A 17117-nucleotide genomic window follows, 5' to 3' on the forward strand; every position below is an offset into this window, starting at 1 on the left:
CTATGTTTGTTTGCTATGTAATTTGTTCACTTTTTTTTTTTTTTAAGATTTTATTTATTTATTTGACAGACAAATAAGAGCAGAGAGCCTGATGCTGGGCTTGATCCCAGAACCCTGGGATCATGACCTGAGCTGAAGGCAGAGGCTTTAACCCACTGAGCCACCCAGGCTCCCCTTGTTCACCGTTTTTGTTTATGAATTGTTTTAACTTTCCTACCAACTATAGATTTTTTTTTTAAGTCATAGAAGCTTAATTATTTAAAGGCAAAGGGATATTAAGAGAATTTTACTAATAACTACCAAACCAAAACATAGCATTTTGTTCCTTTCTTTTAGTATGTAGACATACCAGTGGTTATTTATTGTATGTAATAGGAGAATTATTTATAGTTATAAATAATTTATAATTATTTATATTTTATTTTATATTTTATATATAAAATATGTATTTATGTTTTATATTATATTTTATATTTTACTTACCATGTCAGCATTTTCTACATTTTCTACATTGCCTAACAAAATATTTTTTAGGGAGACTCCCTTTCCTAGGGCAGGTCTTAGCTTTTGCTGTTGCATATATACCACTATTGGAAATCTTGCGCTGAAATTCCTCATTGTGTCAACCAGTATATTCATAATTTATCTTTCCCAATGTTTGTTACACTTTTGGAGCCAGGCATCCTGCTCTGGGCAGCTTATTGCCCCTCAGGCCTGCTGTCCGACTGCTCTCCTGAGACTCGTCTTTGATATTCTAGGTTGGATCTACTGTCCCTGGATCCTGTGTCTTCTTCTTTTCTTGGTTTAGTCTTTCTTTAAGTGGAACATATTTTTCTAGTAAACCCCCCTTGCATGTCTGAAATGTCCTAATTTCTCCCCTACATTTGATTTTAGGTTGAAAATTATTTTGCCTCAGGATTTCTAGGACATTGCTTACTTGTCTTCTATCTTTTGCTGCTTCTCTGAAAAGTCCAATGCCATTGTGGATGTAATTTTTCTTAGCATGTAATTTTTCCATTGTTTTTCCTTTTATGGTAGTTTTAAGTATATGTGCTGCTGAAGCAAGCATATTATGTTAGTTTTAAGGATCTTCCCTCTTTCCTTGGTGTTTCAGAATTTCAGAATGACATGTCTTTCAGTAGACCTTTTGTTTAGTGAGGACCCTTTCAGGCTGAAATCTTGTGTTCTTTAGTCCTGGAAATTTTTCTTATGCAATCTCTTCAGTAATATTCTTCCCTCTGTTTTCTTCTGTTTTTCCTCTTAGGTGATCACCTCTACTGGCCCTCTAACTCTTTCAACCTTATAATTTATTAAGTTTTTTTCCCCCCATGTTTCCTATCTGCTTGTCTTCTTGTGATACTTTTATTAAAAAAAATATTTTATTTATTTATTTATTAGAGATCACAAGTAGGCAGAGAAGCAGGCAGAGAGAGAGAGAGAGGAGGAAGCAGGCTCCCTGCTGAGCAGAGAGCCTGACGTGGGGCTCGATCCCAGGACTGTGGGATCATGACTGGAGCCGAAGGCAGAGGCTTTAACCCACTGAGCCACCCAGGCACCCCCTATGATACTTTTTAAGAGATTTCTCAAAACTATCATCTACCTGTGTTGAATCATATTTTAGCTGTCATATTTTTTCATTTTCCAGATTCTCTAATTCTTTGCTTTGTATTGAATAATATCCTGATGCATCCTCACTTAGCTTTCTACAGATTTAATGATGTGTGTGTGTGTGTGTGTGTGTGTGTGCATACTTGCCTTGCTTGCTGCCAGTTGCCTCTTTGTTTTGGCCTCTGACTTATAGGTTAGAAATGTTTTTGCAGATGTTAGTGTTTTAGCTATTTATATTTAAGAGAAAGGCACTTAAATTCTGTTTAGAAGCTCTGTGTATGAAGGTGAAGTTTGTTACCCACTGAGCTTTATATGTTGGTGATATCTGGGGAGATGGCTCTTTTGTAGGGAGATACCTTAGCTCTATCATCCAGTGTCAGTATGTGAAGTCTTTTCCTTTGGAGCTCTTGAATTTCTCCAGCAAAGAATCCTTTAATTTCCCACCTGTGGGATAGCCCTAAATCAGATCAAGAAAGTAGTTGGAAACTGACCATTTTATATTAATCAATTTGTTTATTTATAAATACTTCATCCCTGCTCATCATTCTACATAGTTGCCCAGAGTTCTAAACTTTTCCTGTTCAGTTTCCCCAGGTAATAAATTCTCTCTCTCTTCTTGATAGGCCATCATTTGATTGTTGGTGTTTTAAGAATGGGAAAAAGAGTGTTGACTTACCGACAGAGATTTTGAGCTGTACTCCAGGTTTTCTTTCCTGGACCTATGCTTTTCTGTATTTTCTAGGTTTTCTCTAGTAAGCATGTATCCTAAAATAAGGTCTTAAATTGTAAAAAGATTCAATAGGTATTTTTTTGTTTACTTTTTTATGATTTGATCTTTTATATTTAATTTTCTGATTTATGTGAAATTTATCTTCTTGGATGTTGTCAGTAGAGATTCTCCACCCCCAACCCCAAATAGCTAATCAGTTATCTTGGAATATTAAGAATAGATAGGGTGAGCTTTACATTGACCAGTGATTAGGGAGTTATATTGGACACCCTCATCAGTCAGAAAAAGAAACAAAGTACCAATTAGATTAATTTATCTTCTGACACGAAGTGCTCTAAAACTTATTTTGTTGTTGTTTTAGGTTTCTATGCTTGAATCTGTTCAACAACAGGCAGCCAGCGTGCCAATCTTAGAAGAACAGATTATAAATTTAGAAGCAGAAGTTTCAGCCCAAGATAAAGTTTTGAGGTAAGTATACTTTTTTAAGGCTTTAAAATTTTTATTTCTTCTGCTTTTTGGTATATCTTGTGAAATCTGTACCCCAATAAATCTGTAGTGTCCTGTAGACTGTCTTAGAACTTAAGGAATCTGTTCTACAATCCACCGTATCTCCTCTTGGCTCCAGGATGCGTGATGCTTAAGGGGGCTAAAAAAGACTAAATCTTAGCTAAGATGCTTATTTACATGCTTTTATTGAAGATGAACTCGTTCATTTCTTGCCTCATGTAGTAGTACATACTGGTGCTTCAGTGGGAGGTCAAGAAATAAAATAGAAGGAATCAGGCACCTTATAATTTATCCCCTTCTTCTGCTTTGAATAAAATGAGAGCTGTATGTGTACTAAATAGCCCATTACTTCATTTTGATGATTCTCAAAGTGTAGTTCTGGGACCAGCAATATTAGCATCTTCTAGGAACTTATTAAAATTGTAGGTCTCAGGGGCACCTGGCTGGCACAGTCATCTGACTCTTGGTTTGGCTCAAGGTTGTGATCTTGGTTGTTAGTTTGAGCCTTGTGTCAGAATCTCTGCTTGAGATTCTCTCTCCCTCTCCCCCATTTTCCTCTCTCTAGAATAAATAAATAAATAAATCTTTCTTAAAAATTGTAGATTTCAGGTTCTGTCTCAGATTTACTGAATTACAAATTCTAAGAGATGAGACCCAGCAATCCGTGTTTGAATAAATCCTGCAGGTCATTCTCATGTACCCTAAAGTAATTTTTCATTACCATCAGTCTTGTAATTTCTTTATATTACATGTTATTTTCATTTTATTCCTAGGTATTTTGTATTTTTGGTTGTTGTGAGTTTGTTCATGTTCTGTTCATTGATGGTATGTATATAGGAAGGCTATTGCTTTTTGTATAATAATTTTGTAATTAGAACTATTTGTCATAATCTTTTATTCTAATTTATCATTTGTAATAATTTATCATTTTTGTAATTAGAACTATTTGTCATAATCTTTTATTCTAATAATTTATCATTTTGAGTCTCCTGGATTTTCCAGGCAGCTAATGATAGTATCAGCAAAAGAAAGAAAATATTGTCTTTTCAAAATTTATACTTACTCCTTTTCATTATTCTTTTTGTAGCTGTTCGAGAAATCATTGAATATAGTGGTGATAATAGTCATTCTTATCTAGTTTCTGGACTATATAGTTATGCTTCTAGTATCTGATTATGAAATAGGATATAAGCTGTTTTTTCAGATATATGTATTATTTCATTCCTTATAAAGATTCTTAGTAGACAGATGATGAATTTTGTCTATCTCTTATTAAATAATGGTTTCTCTTACCTCAGTGATTTAAAATGATAGAATTCTTAGTATTGAGCTATTCTTGCATACGTGGAATAATCTCTTTAATAGCCTTTTAAAAAATTTTATTTTGATGTCTGGGTGGCTCAGTTAGTTGAGAATTGGGCTCTTGGTTTCTGCTCAGTTCATGACCTCATGGGTGGTGAGATGAACACCACCCCCACCCCCGTCTGGGTCTGCAGGGAGTCTGCATGAAGGTTCTCTACCTCTGCCCATCCCCCCACTTGCACACACATGCATGTACACACTGTCTCTCAGTAAATAAATCTTTAAAAAATATATATATCCTTTATTTAATAGGGAGGCTGAAGATAAGTTAGAGCAGAGCCAGAAAATGGTGATTGAAAAGGAGCAGAGTTTGCAGAAGTCCCAAGAAGAGTGTATAAAGTTAAAGGTGGACTTACTTGAACAAAGTAAACAAGGAAAGAGGTATGTGTTTTCAAAGCAAATTTTAAAACAAATTGTTTTTAAAGAAGGAAAAAGAATATATTACCTATTTAAAATCATAGCTAATTTTTTTTTTTTAAGATTTTATCTATCTATTTGACATACAGAGAGAGATCACAAGTTGTGAGGGAAGCAGGCAGAAGAGGGGGGAGCAGACTACCCTGCTGAGCAGAGAGCCCAGTGCGGGGCTTGATCCCAGCACCCTGAGATCATGACCTGAGCTGGAGGCAGAGGCTTAACCCACTGAGCCACCCAGGCGCCCCATAAAATCATAGCTAATTTTTAAAATGAAAAAATTTAAGTAACCTGGTGGTAGGATAATTTAATGTTCTTTTTGTCTATTAATTTTTTTTTCATTTTCTATTAAAAACTTCATATTACTGGCATTCTGGATTGGGATTAGAAACCTAATAATGATAGTCAGTATATTGATATTTATTTCTGAAATTAACTTTTATGAACTACATAAAATTCATGAGGAAGTGTAGTTGGGTCTTCCTTTAGGAACACATAAGTAATGCAGAAGTATTTATTTTATATAAAATACGTGTTAAGATAAAGTTTTGTAAGTAGCATTGACTAAGGAACCGTTAACTTTTAATGTCAATTAACTTGTAAACGGATAGGATTTAAATTTTTTAAGGTTAATAATATTTTCTAATATCATTATATAATTATAGCAGTTTTACACAGGGTAAAGTGATAATCTGCATTTTGATCTTCAAAAAAATTTTTTTTTTCTTGGGGCTCCTGGGTGGCTTAGTCACTTAGACATCTGACTCTTGATTTCAGGTCAGGTCATGATCTCAGGGTAATGCGATCAAGCCCCTTGTTCAGTTCCATGCTCAGGAGGGGCCTGCTTGAGATTCTCTCTATCCCTCTCCCTCTGTCCCTTCCCCACTCACATGCTTGCACACACTCTCAAATAAAAAAAAAAATAAATAAAATCTTTAAAAAACTTTTTTTTTCTTTTTTGAGTTTTTATTTAAATTCCAGTTAGTTAACATACAGTGTAATACTAGCTTCAGGTGTAGAATTTAGTGATTCATGACTTAAATACAATACCCATTGCTCATCACAAGTGTCCCCCTAAATACCCATCACCTATTTAACCCATCCCCTACCCACCTCCCCTCCTTCAACCCTCAGTTTGTTCTCAGTAGTTAAGAGTCTGTTTTATGGTTTGTCCCCCACCCATCCATGTTCATCTGTTTTGTTGCTTAAATGCCACATATGAATGAAATCATATGGTATTTGTCTTTTTGTGACTGACTCATTTCGTCTGAAGTAATACTGTCTAACTCCGTCCATGTCATTGCAAGTGGCAAGATTTCATTCTTTTTGATGACTGAAGAATATTCCATTGTATATACATACTGCATCTTCTTTATCCATTTATCAATTGATGGACATTTGGGCTTTTCCCATTATTTGACTATTGTCGATAGTCAAAACATTGGGGTGCATGTATCTCTTCAAATTAGTATTTTTGTATCCTTTGGGTAAATAGCTAGTAGTGCAATTGCTGGATCGTAGGAAAGTTCTATTTTTTAACTTCTTTTTTTATTTAAAGTAGACTCCATGCCTAGTGTGGAGCCCAGCACGGAGCTTGAATTCACAACCCTGAGATCTAGTCCTGAGGTGAGATCATGACTCATACGCTTAACTGACTGAGCCACCCATGAGCCTCTATTTTTAACTTTTTGAGGCACCTCCATACAGTTTCCGGAGTGACTGCATCAGTTGGCAAAGTTGTGGAGAAAGGGGAACCCTCTTACACTGTTGGTGGGAATGTAAAAAATTTTTTATTTTCAAAAAAGGTATACCATGATAAAATAAGGTTTTGAAGAAAGTTTTTTTTTAAGAAAGTATTTTTTGAAAAGTTGTCAGAGATAAGTTAAATATTTGTTTGCATGTGCAATTAAACTTCTAAAAACCACTTGAAATCTTTAAGTCATTTTTCCTTAAAGTAAGCTTGGAAGAACATTTTCCCACAGTATTTGGTTAGTACAGTTCAAGTTTCAGTATATATTTGGATGGCACTATTACTTTGTGGAAATATTTAGGTTTTGGAGTCAACCAGATTTTATTTCTCAGTGGCTCTGTTATCTTGGGCAAACTGTTTGACCTTCTTGAGCTTTAGTTTGTTCTTCTGTTAAATCAAGATGATAGTATATCTTTGTGAGGATTAAATGAGAAAAAGAAATGTAAGGTGCCTCTTAATAAACACTAACCAATGTGGCTATTTTAAGTGTAAACTGTGGGGTTAAACATTCTGAAATTAAGACATACTCAGATAAATTTTTACTTATTCAGATAAACATTTTGTATATGGTTATTTGAAATAGTGAAATGATAATACACAAAGACTAGCTTCATAATATAGCTAAGAAAAAGTACAGAGGAAGAGTGACTGGTTATCTCTGTAAAACTTAAATAAGAGATAATTTTTATGGAAGGGTGTTGACTTTGTTTTCATACATTCTGGACAAGGCATGGAAGTATGAAAGCATCACTGCTAAGAATAGTAGGGGGTTTTTTGTACTTATAAATGGATAGATATAGTAGGAAATGAGGCAAGAAATTGTTAGGCCAAAGTGTTTGTGTTTTAATCTGGAGAGCACATATAGGCAATTGATATTTTTAGGTAGAGATATGACATCTAAATTTTTGAGAGCTTTTTGAAACTCCATCCATCTAGAATGGATGTTGGCATTCTAAAATTGGAATCTTTGCAAAGACTTGAAGATTAATCATAATCATAATGGGTTAGAAAACTAGTTTAAAGGAAAAGATTGTTTAGCTTTACGCTGTTTATAAGAGACATACCCAAAATATAAGGACACAGAAAAATTGAAAGCAAAAGAATTAGAAGAAATATTTTAGGCAAATAGTCACTAAAACAAAGTAGATATAGCTATATTAATATCACACAAAATAGATTTAAGTGCAACAAGCATTACTAGAGTTAAAATTACTCTTATAGGGGTGCCTGGGTGGCTCAGTTGGTTAACTGTCTGACTCTTGATTTCTGTTCAGGTCATGATCTCATGGTTGTGAGATCCAGGCCTGTGTCAGGCTCTGTGCTGGGTGTGGAGCTTGCTTAAGATTCTTTCTCCCCCTCTCCCTCTGCTCCTCTCCCCGCCCCAAACCTCTCTCCCCCTCTCAAAAAACAAACAAACAAACAAAAAAGGCTTGTATATAATGTTTAAATAACCCTAAGCAGAAGCCCTAAAGATTCTGAACTTGTGTGAATCTAATAGTAAAATTTCAAATAAAATGAACAAATCTGTAATCATATAGGGAACATTTTTACACATTACTAGGAGTTGTTAGGTGAGTAACAAGAAAGCTAGAAGTTGAAGAGTTCAATGACAATTAACAATCTTGATCTCATGTGTATATATGGAAACCTATACCCAACAGTTTGAAAATTCACACTCTTTTAAGCACTTCTAGAATATTTATAATCTCTCACCTCACTGTGCCAAAAGTGTGAGTTTCAACAAACACCAAAAGATTGATATGTTTTATGTATTGCTTTCTCAGACTGTTGTACAATTAAATTAGAATGTAATCCCCCAAAATCATGTATGTTTGGAAATTTAAAGCCGGCCTTCTTGATACTTATGGAGCATTGAAGAAATTAGATAAAGATTAGAAAGCTCTTGAAGAGGAGTGATATAAAAAAATATCACAGCTCATGGGCTGCAGCCAAAGATACTCTTTTATTATTATTATTATTACATTCAGTTAGCCAGCATATAGTACATTTGATGTAGTGGTCAATGTTTCATTAGTTGTGTATAACACACACACACCCAGTGCTCATCATCACACATGCCCTCCTTAATACCCATACTCTCCCTTCTATAACCCTTAGTTTGGTTCCTGGATCCAGAGCCTCTCATGGTTTGTCTCCCTCTCTGATTTCTTTCCATTCACTTTTCCCTCCCTTCCCTTATGATCCCCTACACTATTCCTTATGTTCCACAGATGAGTGAAATCATACGATAATTGCCTTTCTCTGCTTGATTTATTTCACTCAGCATAATCCCCTCCAGTTCTATCCATGTCAATGCAAATGATGGGTATTCAGCCTTTCTAATGGCTGAGTAATAGTCCGTTGTATATGTAAACCACATCTTTATCCATTTATCTGTTGAAGGGCATCTTGGCTCCCTCCACAGTTTGTCTATCGTGGACATTGCTGTTATGAACACTGGAGGTGCATGTACCCCTTCTTTTCACTACATCCGTATAGCCAAATAAATTCTTAGAGGAAAATTTTTAGCCTCCTATGTGTATGTTAAATTAATATATGAGTGAGAATGAATGAGTTAAAACATCCAATTTATATAGTCAAAAAAAGGACAGTAGAAAAAAGAGCATCACAAGAAAAATAAAAATAGAAGTATTGTAATAATAAAAGATGAAATGATGGAATAGAAAACAATAGAATCACAAAAACCTAAATCTGGTTCTTTTCATAATGACCAAACTAATGGGTACCAGATAAGATTAATCAAGGAGACAAGGCACAAAAGCAATACTGGGATTGAAAAGGAACTTCTAAATTACAGATTTAGCTATGATTTAAGAAATAAGACCAAATACTATAAACCATTGTAGTATGATAAATATGAAAACTTAGACCGAATAAATGACTTTTTAACAAAATATAATTTAACAGAATTTAAGAATAAATTGAAAACGTGAATATATAGCCATTATAGATATTGAATCAATAGTTAAAAATTTGCCTACAAGAAAGTAAACCAAAGAAAACAATGGTGATGACAAAAGGAAACAGGCCCATTATGGCCCACAATATCAAGTTTTGGCAAAGTTGTGGAGCCCTTGGAATTCTGATATGCAGGTTATGCAGGGGGCCATTGGGGGGAAGCATCAGGGTTTGTCAGAGAGTTGGGAGAAAAATATGAGCAGGAGATGTTATTGTGGTGTCTGAGAAGGAGCAGTTAAGGCAGGGTCAGCAGGTTTAGGTTTGGTAGTATAAATAATCTCAATGGACTGAGTGTAAGACTGTCCTGAGTTGTCTAGTACCTGGTCCTGAGGTAATTAGGACAGGGGATTATTGGCCATGAGTATAAGAGCCAAAGACTGGAGTGAGGAACTGGCTCTGGGGTTGATTAGTTCATTTATGAAAGGTAAACTTCCAGGTGAGTAATTTCCTATCTTTAAGAATTGGCTAACCCTGGGAGGGCCAGTCTTCCTAGGATCCGTAAGGCCCCACATATAAAAATGTCAGAATAGAAGGACATACTTAATCTGATAGAGAAAGTTATAAAATGTTACTGAAAATTTTAAGAAAGGCCTAACTAATGAAGTATATATCAGAGATTGCTTTGACAGCACATACTAAAATAAAGCTATATATACTATTTTTTTCTGGAAGGGAGCCTAATATAAAATTGTCAGTTTTCCCCAAAATAATTGATACATTTAATACAATTTCAATCAGTATCCTAAAAGATTTTCGGTAAACCGTATTGAACTGACCCTGAATATCATATGTAAGAACAAAGGTCTAAGAATAAGGGAGACAATTTTGAAGCTGTAGACCAAAGTGGAGGACATGCCTGTAGATACCAGGACTTCTCAAGTTATATGAATTAAATTAATGTGTTGTTGGTATAGGAATATCCTATCCCCCCCCCCAAATTGATTGTATAGAACAGACCCTCTTTAGCAAACAGACACACAAGGGAAACGTGGTATGTAACAGGTGGCATTACAAATCAGGGGAAAGATTCGAAGAATCAGTAAGTTAAGGTGCTGGACAGACTGACATTGTGTATTTCATATGTGGTAGAGTGGAAAGAGTATAATGTCACTTATGTAGTGTGCTCCCAAGAATGAATAGCCTACATCTACTACTCATGAGGAAACAGGCAAAGCTAAGCAGATGTTTAGCAGCATGCATTCAATGATTACTGGATTTCTCACTTGGGACACATCAGCTGTCTAGAGAATGTGAGAGAACCCTGGTCTGATGTGTTTCTCTCATTGGTGAGGCACAAAGCTTGAGAAATAGTAGGTAGTTGTGAAAAGAGAGGGAAGTAGGATGAGAAAAACATGTTGTAGTGATAATCTACTTCCAGATAGCTTGAGTGGCTGCTGCATATTTATGCCAGCTTTGGTCATAGGTCATTTAACTTTATACTTGATCACATTAGGAAGTAAAAGAAGGTAGAATCATTGAATCCAGGGCTTCACAGTAAACATAGAATTGTCCACCAGCTTCTGGCAGTTGAAGATCTCATCTTGTGTGACTCTTCAATGGTGTTGTCATTATAGACCTTTGAGTAACCTCTGTGTGTGTGTGTGTGTGTGTGTGAGAGAGAGAGAGAGAGAGAGAGAAAGGTTTTTTTCTACTTATTAAACAGAGAATGCTCATATTTCCCTATATAAGAAAAAAGAAATACTCGCATAGCATGAGTCTAAAATCATGTGGTTTTTTGTGCACCTTATTTGACATTTAATTTTGTGTCAGTAATCCGTGTACCCTGGTGGTTGAGAGCAAGGGCCCACCTGCTTCTCAGATTCATACATTGTGTTTACTACTTAGTATGTGTGAGGGCGTGCCTTGAGCATACTGTTTAGTCTTTTTAGGTACTAGTTACAGATAAAATAAGGATAATGTCCAATTGAGAGTTGTGACCATTTGATTAGGTATATAAAGCAGCTAAAGCTCTCTGTGGCACATAATATATGTTCAATAAATTCAAACTATTATTGTAAAAAAATTGTCGGTATCATGAAAGACTTAAAAAAAGCTGAGCTATTCTAGATTAAAGAAACTAAAGATAGAAAATAACTAAAAGCGGTATGTGATCCTAGATCAGAAGAAAAAAAAAGATCTATAAAGAACATTAGAATAACTGATAAAACTTACACATGAATTATATGTTAGATAATAGTATTGTAACAATTTTAAATTTCTTGAATTTGATAGTTGTGGTTATATGAGGCAATGTGTGTTTTCTTAGGATACATACTAAAGTATTTAAGGGTGAAGGTTACTAATTTCTCTAGAATGCAGTTCACTACAAAAACATCTCAGGTGAGAGACAAAAGCAGTTGTGGCAAAATATCAAAATTGGTTAATCTGCATTAAGGGGTACCTGTTTGCAATTTAAAAAACAAAAAGTTCATAAAATGTTGCTGGGAAAATTCATTATTGATTTTTAATAATTAAATAAGATCCCTGCTTTGTGCTTGTAGGAGTGCTGACAGTCCTGACTCTGTTTTTGGCCCTCCATCTTGTTCATGTTCACTGGATTACCTCTCTTGGGGCTACGCGTTCTGGGCCCCTTGAGATTAACATATATACTTTAGAAATGCCAATCAAGGTAGTGATGGGGGCGGCTTGCTTTGGCCTCCCAGGAATTTGTTAGAAATAACATAGTCTTTCCCCTTTCCATGCACAGGTAGGCCACAAGACCTAATTAAAGGTTAGTTCTCAGGTACATGCAAACCCTCTGATCTCACTGTGGTGTCCCCATTTCCTCCCTGTCATGCATCCCCTTGCTTTATAAAATCTTTAGGCTAAGGTCTGGACTTTACAGAGAAGTTTAGATAATAGAAAAACGTTTAGGCGTGGGTATGATACTGATTATATTTCAGCCCAGTAGTCTCAGTTCGATGTGAAAAGTATGAGGAAAGATCAGGGTTAACTAAGGCAGGGCTTTGTAGTGGTTGGATGTTGTTATTCAGATTTTTATATCTTTTAGATATGTCTTTTGAAAATACCTTCTTGAAAATTTACTTGCCCTTTGCAAAGGTCATAGGATTTATTGAGTATTTTTAATATACTAGACAGTGGACTGGTTTTGTAATAGCTGATCTTTGAGAATTTGTACAGCCTAAGCCACTTCCCATAATCTTTTCCAGATAAAGAAAAAAAATTGCCAACACATAGGAATGTATATATGTTTCAAAGTTAATGTACTTTATTTTTCATATTGATAATAGTGAGGAAATTTTTTAGTCTCTATTCTTCATTTTGCAGCTTAAGCCTACTATTCTTTTTTAGTACTGCTCATTTCTAATTTTTCCTTACAATAAAGTATAGGTTACTTTGGAGTTTCACTAGTCAAATGTAGAACATTCTTTGCTTTTATTAATCATCCCTTTTTAAATTTTAGAGCTGAACGACAAAGGAATGAAGCACTATATAATGCTGAAGAGTTAAGTAAAGCTTTCCAACATTATAAAGAAAAAGTGGCAGAAAAACTGGAAAAGGTAAGAAGCAGATGTGCCAATTCAGTGTTTGTGTTACTGTCTATATCTAAATATAAACACAGACATAAAAAGAATATGTTTGCTTACAACTAAAGCAGGGAATAATTTTTATGACCTCATAATAAAATTGTTGGAATAAAGAATTTATAAATAGTGGTTAAGGCTGGTGTTCATAATCTTCTTTTAATGAGCAAAAAACTTCTCAAGGAACATTCCTTGAACAGATTCTGCATAGTAGTATAGTGACTTTATTACATTCATTTAATATTTTCAAGTAATACCACAGGGATTATAAAACCTGTTTGGAGGAAGGCCACATGCTGAATATTCAAATGTTGAGCTCAGAAGGGAGGTCTGGTCAATAGATACTAATGTGAGAGAATTTCATTTTGATTTAATAATTAAAACAGAGGAAGTTAATGATTCTGTTCAAAGAAAGGTAAACAGAAGAAATAATAAAATTTTAATAAGGGGGTGTTTGGGTGGCTCAGTTGGTTAAGCATCTGCCTTCGGCTCAGGTCATGATCCCAGGATCTTGGGATAAAGCCCCACATCAGGCTCCTTGCTCAGTGGGGGACCTGCTTCTCCTTCTCCCTCTGACTGCTGTTCTGCCTACTTGTGCTTGCTCTCTCTCTCTCTGTCAAATAAATAAATAAAATCTTTAAAAAAGAATTTAATAAGAGGGGTGCCTGGGTGGCTCAGTTGGTTAACTCAGGTCATGATCTCAGGGTCCTGGGATGGAGCCCGGCATCAGGCTCCCCACTGCAGGGGGTCTGCTTCTCCCTCTACCCCCACCCTGCTTTTGTGCTCTCTCTTTACTCTCTTTCTTTCTCTTATATGAATAAATAAAATCTTTTTTAAAAATTAGAAAAAATAAAAATTTAATAAGGACAGATACCATATGATTTCACTTATATATGGAATCTAAAAAAAATGAACAAAAAAGCAGTATCAGACCTATAAATGAAGAACACAAACTGATGGTTCACAGAAAGGGAAGGAGGGTGGGGGAGGGCAAAATGGCTATACCCGTAGGAGGTACAGGCTTCCAGTTAGGGAATGCATAAGTCACAGGGATGAAAGGTACAGTATAGGAAATAGAGTTAATGGTATTGTAATAGTGTTGTGTGGTGTCAGATGGGAACTACACTTGTGGTGAGCATAGCATAATGCATAGAGTTGCAGAATCACTGTGTTAGATATCTGAAACTAATGTAACATTGTGTGTCAACTGTATTTCTTTCTTTCTTTTTTTTTTTTTTAAGATTTTATTTATTTATTTGACAGACAGAAATCTCAAGTAGGCAGAGAGACAGGGGTGGGTGGGGGAGCAAGTTCCCCACTGAGCAGAGAGCCCGATGTGGGACTCCATCCCAGGACCCTGGGATCATGACCTGAGCCAAAGGCAGAGACCCAACCCACTGAGCCCACAGGTGCCCAACTATATTTCAATGAAAAAAAAATTTAAAAATCAGGATCTTATTAAGTACTGGTCTAAAGTGTAAATTAATCTGGTCACTGTTTTGAAAGCCTTGGAGAAGATCCCCATGGGAATGAAATAGCATAGAAGGGATTTTTTATAAGGTAATATGAAGGAGATAGAATACTCACTGCGGGGGAATATCCTCAGGGAGAGGGAGGACTTTATACAGGAAAGAGAGGAAAAACACAAGATGCTTTTTCACACTTCTCCTTAGGATTCTCATTTTCAAACCGTGGTCAGCAGAGCCCTGTAGTAATGTAGATGTAACAGAAAGTGGAGGCAGATCTCTTGAGCCCTCTTCTCCCACCACTCCAACCTGGGTGCTTGACTTTTTATTTTTAAGATTTTATTTCTGTCTTTGAGAGAGAGAGAAAGAGATTGAGAGAATGAGCAGTGGGGAGGGGCAAATGGAGAAGCAGATTCCCGCTGAGCAGGCAGCTGGACGTGGGGCTGGATCTCAGGATCCTGGGATCATGACCTGAACTAAAGGCAGATGCTTAACTGAGGCCACCCAGGCACCCTCTGGGCACTTTACTTTTACCTGTTTTAGATTTGATTTCACTGGGAGTATTCAGTGGCTAAAATTTCAAGAATTATTTCTCTGGAATATTTGCAGTATAGTATGCCTTTACTAACTTGATGTAGCATCCCTATATGAGTTGCTTGCCTGTGGCCTGTGAGGCCAGAACACTTGCTTTCAGATGGTGGTACCATTGCCCCTCTTTCACAGGCCTTAACCATTTCTGGACAGATGGTCGAGTCCCCCTCCCTGCCCTTTGTTATTGCTGAGGAAGTTTACTTTGTTCCTTTCACTACAAGACCAGGGCCTTAAACATGTTGAATATGAATTGTACTCTTATTTTTATTCCTGAAATCACTATTTTTTATTTTGGAACACCTAAAATTTATGACCACAGTAGTATGTCCACTTAAAATGAATTATTGTTTTAGGTTCAAGTTGAAGAAGAAATATTAGAGAAAAATCTAATTAGCTGTGAAAAAGAAAATAAAAGGCTACAGGAAAAGTGTGGTCTATATAAAAGTGACCTTGAAATTCTGAAAGAGAAATTAAGGTATAGTATCCTGTTGTGGAAAAAGGATTTTTGTGTGGAAATGAAGAAAGAACTGAAACATTATAAGATAGAATATTTGTATATTGTAATTATGGCCTTAAATTGCATAGAAAGATAGGTTTCGTGACTGAAATTGTTTTCTAGGTAACGTTAGGATTCTTTTTTTTTATTAAATAATTTATAAACATATAATGTATTACTAGCCCCAGGTGTACAGGTCTATGAATCACCAGTTTTAAACACTTCACAGCACTCACCATAGCACATACCCTCCCCAATGTCCATAACCCCATCACCCTCTCCTGACCCCCCTCCCCCCGGCAACCTTTGTTTTGTGAGATTAAGAGTCTCTTATGGTTTGTCTCCCTCCTGATCTCATCTTATTTCATTTATTCTTTTCCTATCCCCCCAAACCCCCCACGTTGCATCTCCACTTCCTCATATAAGGAAATCATATGATAGTTGTCTTTCTCTGATTGCCTTATTTCACTAAGCATGATACCCTCTAGTTCCATCCACGTCATCGCAAATGGCAAGATTTCATTTCTTTTGATGGCTGTATAATATTCCATTGTATTTATATACCACATCTTTATCCATTCATCTCTTGATGGACATCTAGGTTTTTTCCATAGTTTGTGTATTGTGGACATTGCTGCTATAAACATTCGGGTGCTAACGTTAGGATTCTTAACCAATAAAATATGTTGATATTAATATACTTGTAAATACAGAGTAATATGATCAACATATTTGCTTTGCATATATTTAAAGAAAATGAACACACACATACTGTCCTTGCAGAGTGACATTAGCTTGTTAGTAAAATATGTGTTTTTCAAGTCATGATGAATTACTTATTCCAGACTTCTCATTTCAGAGACATTAAAAATGTGAAATAGGAAACTATGAATGCATTGTGATGTATTTCAGTATTTAATTTTTTATTGTTGAATATTATTCTGCTGTATGGATGTACCACATTTTTATATCCATTAATCCATTCACCAACAGTTCTAAAGATTAGATTGTCTAATGTTTGACATGTTTTTATAGGTATATGTGGATGTGTGTGGGCATATATATTTGAAAATAATAATGGTTGATTACTGTTTCTTAGAGTTATGGCTAATAGTTCATGATTTTTCCTTATATAATTTAAAACTTTCTTGGGCGCCTGGGTGGCTCAGTGGGTTAAGCCACTGCCTTCGGCTCAGGTCATGATCTCAGGGTCCTGGGATCGAGTCCTGCATCGGGCTCTTTGCTCAGCAGGGAGCCTGCTTCCATCTCTCTCTCTCTCTGCCTGCCTCTCCATCTACTTGTGATCTCTCTCTATCAAATAAATAAAATCTTTAAAAAAAATTTAAAACTTTCTTGATGTTGCAATATGTTGAATTAGGATTTTGAGTTAGATCTCCTGTCTTACACTTTTCAAAAGGGAGCAGAAATGCTTTGAAGATAATGGAATTATCCTGCCCTCCTATTTACTGTGAGCACTGGCAAAGTTTCATAACCTTTCTATAGCTTGGTTTCCTTATCTGTAAGCAGAGAATGATAATATTGCTGCCCACATAAAGTTGTGGGTGCCTGGCGTGCAGAAAGTAGGCACTCAGTAAAGGTGAGCTGGTATTACTGTTCTAGAATTAAAGCTTTAAAAATATTTTAAAAGTGAGATTAACTAAATATGACT

General features: G+C 35.7%; 1 protein-coding gene across 9 annotated transcripts in view; it reads left to right on the forward strand.

Annotated features, from left to right (window-relative positions):
• The window catches only part of CCDC18 (coiled-coil domain containing 18), a 110923-nt gene that overhangs the window by 9023 nt on the left and 84783 nt on the right, over nt 1-17117 (forward strand). For 8 of the 9 annotated variants that reach the window (XM_045064872.1, XM_045064875.1, XM_045064878.1 and 5 more), the window contains 4 exons: nt 2700-2806; nt 4460-4588; nt 12775-12871; nt 15306-15427. In XM_045064872.1, the coding sequence (XP_044920807.1) occupies nt 2700-2806; nt 4460-4588; nt 12775-12871; nt 15306-15427 (455 nt within the window). The remainder of the gene's footprint in view (nt 1-2699; nt 2807-4459; nt 4589-12774; nt 12872-15305; nt 15428-17117) is intronic. The other variant, XM_045064874.1, reaches the window with a different exon arrangement.

This window comes from Mustela putorius, unplaced genomic scaffold, assembly GCF_011764305.1.
Source record: "Mustela putorius furo isolate JIRA1106 unplaced genomic scaffold, ASM1176430v1.1 tig00003853_pilon_pilon_pilon, whole genome shotgun sequence".
Lineage (NCBI taxonomy): Eukaryota > Metazoa > Chordata > Mammalia > Carnivora > Mustelidae > Mustela > Mustela putorius.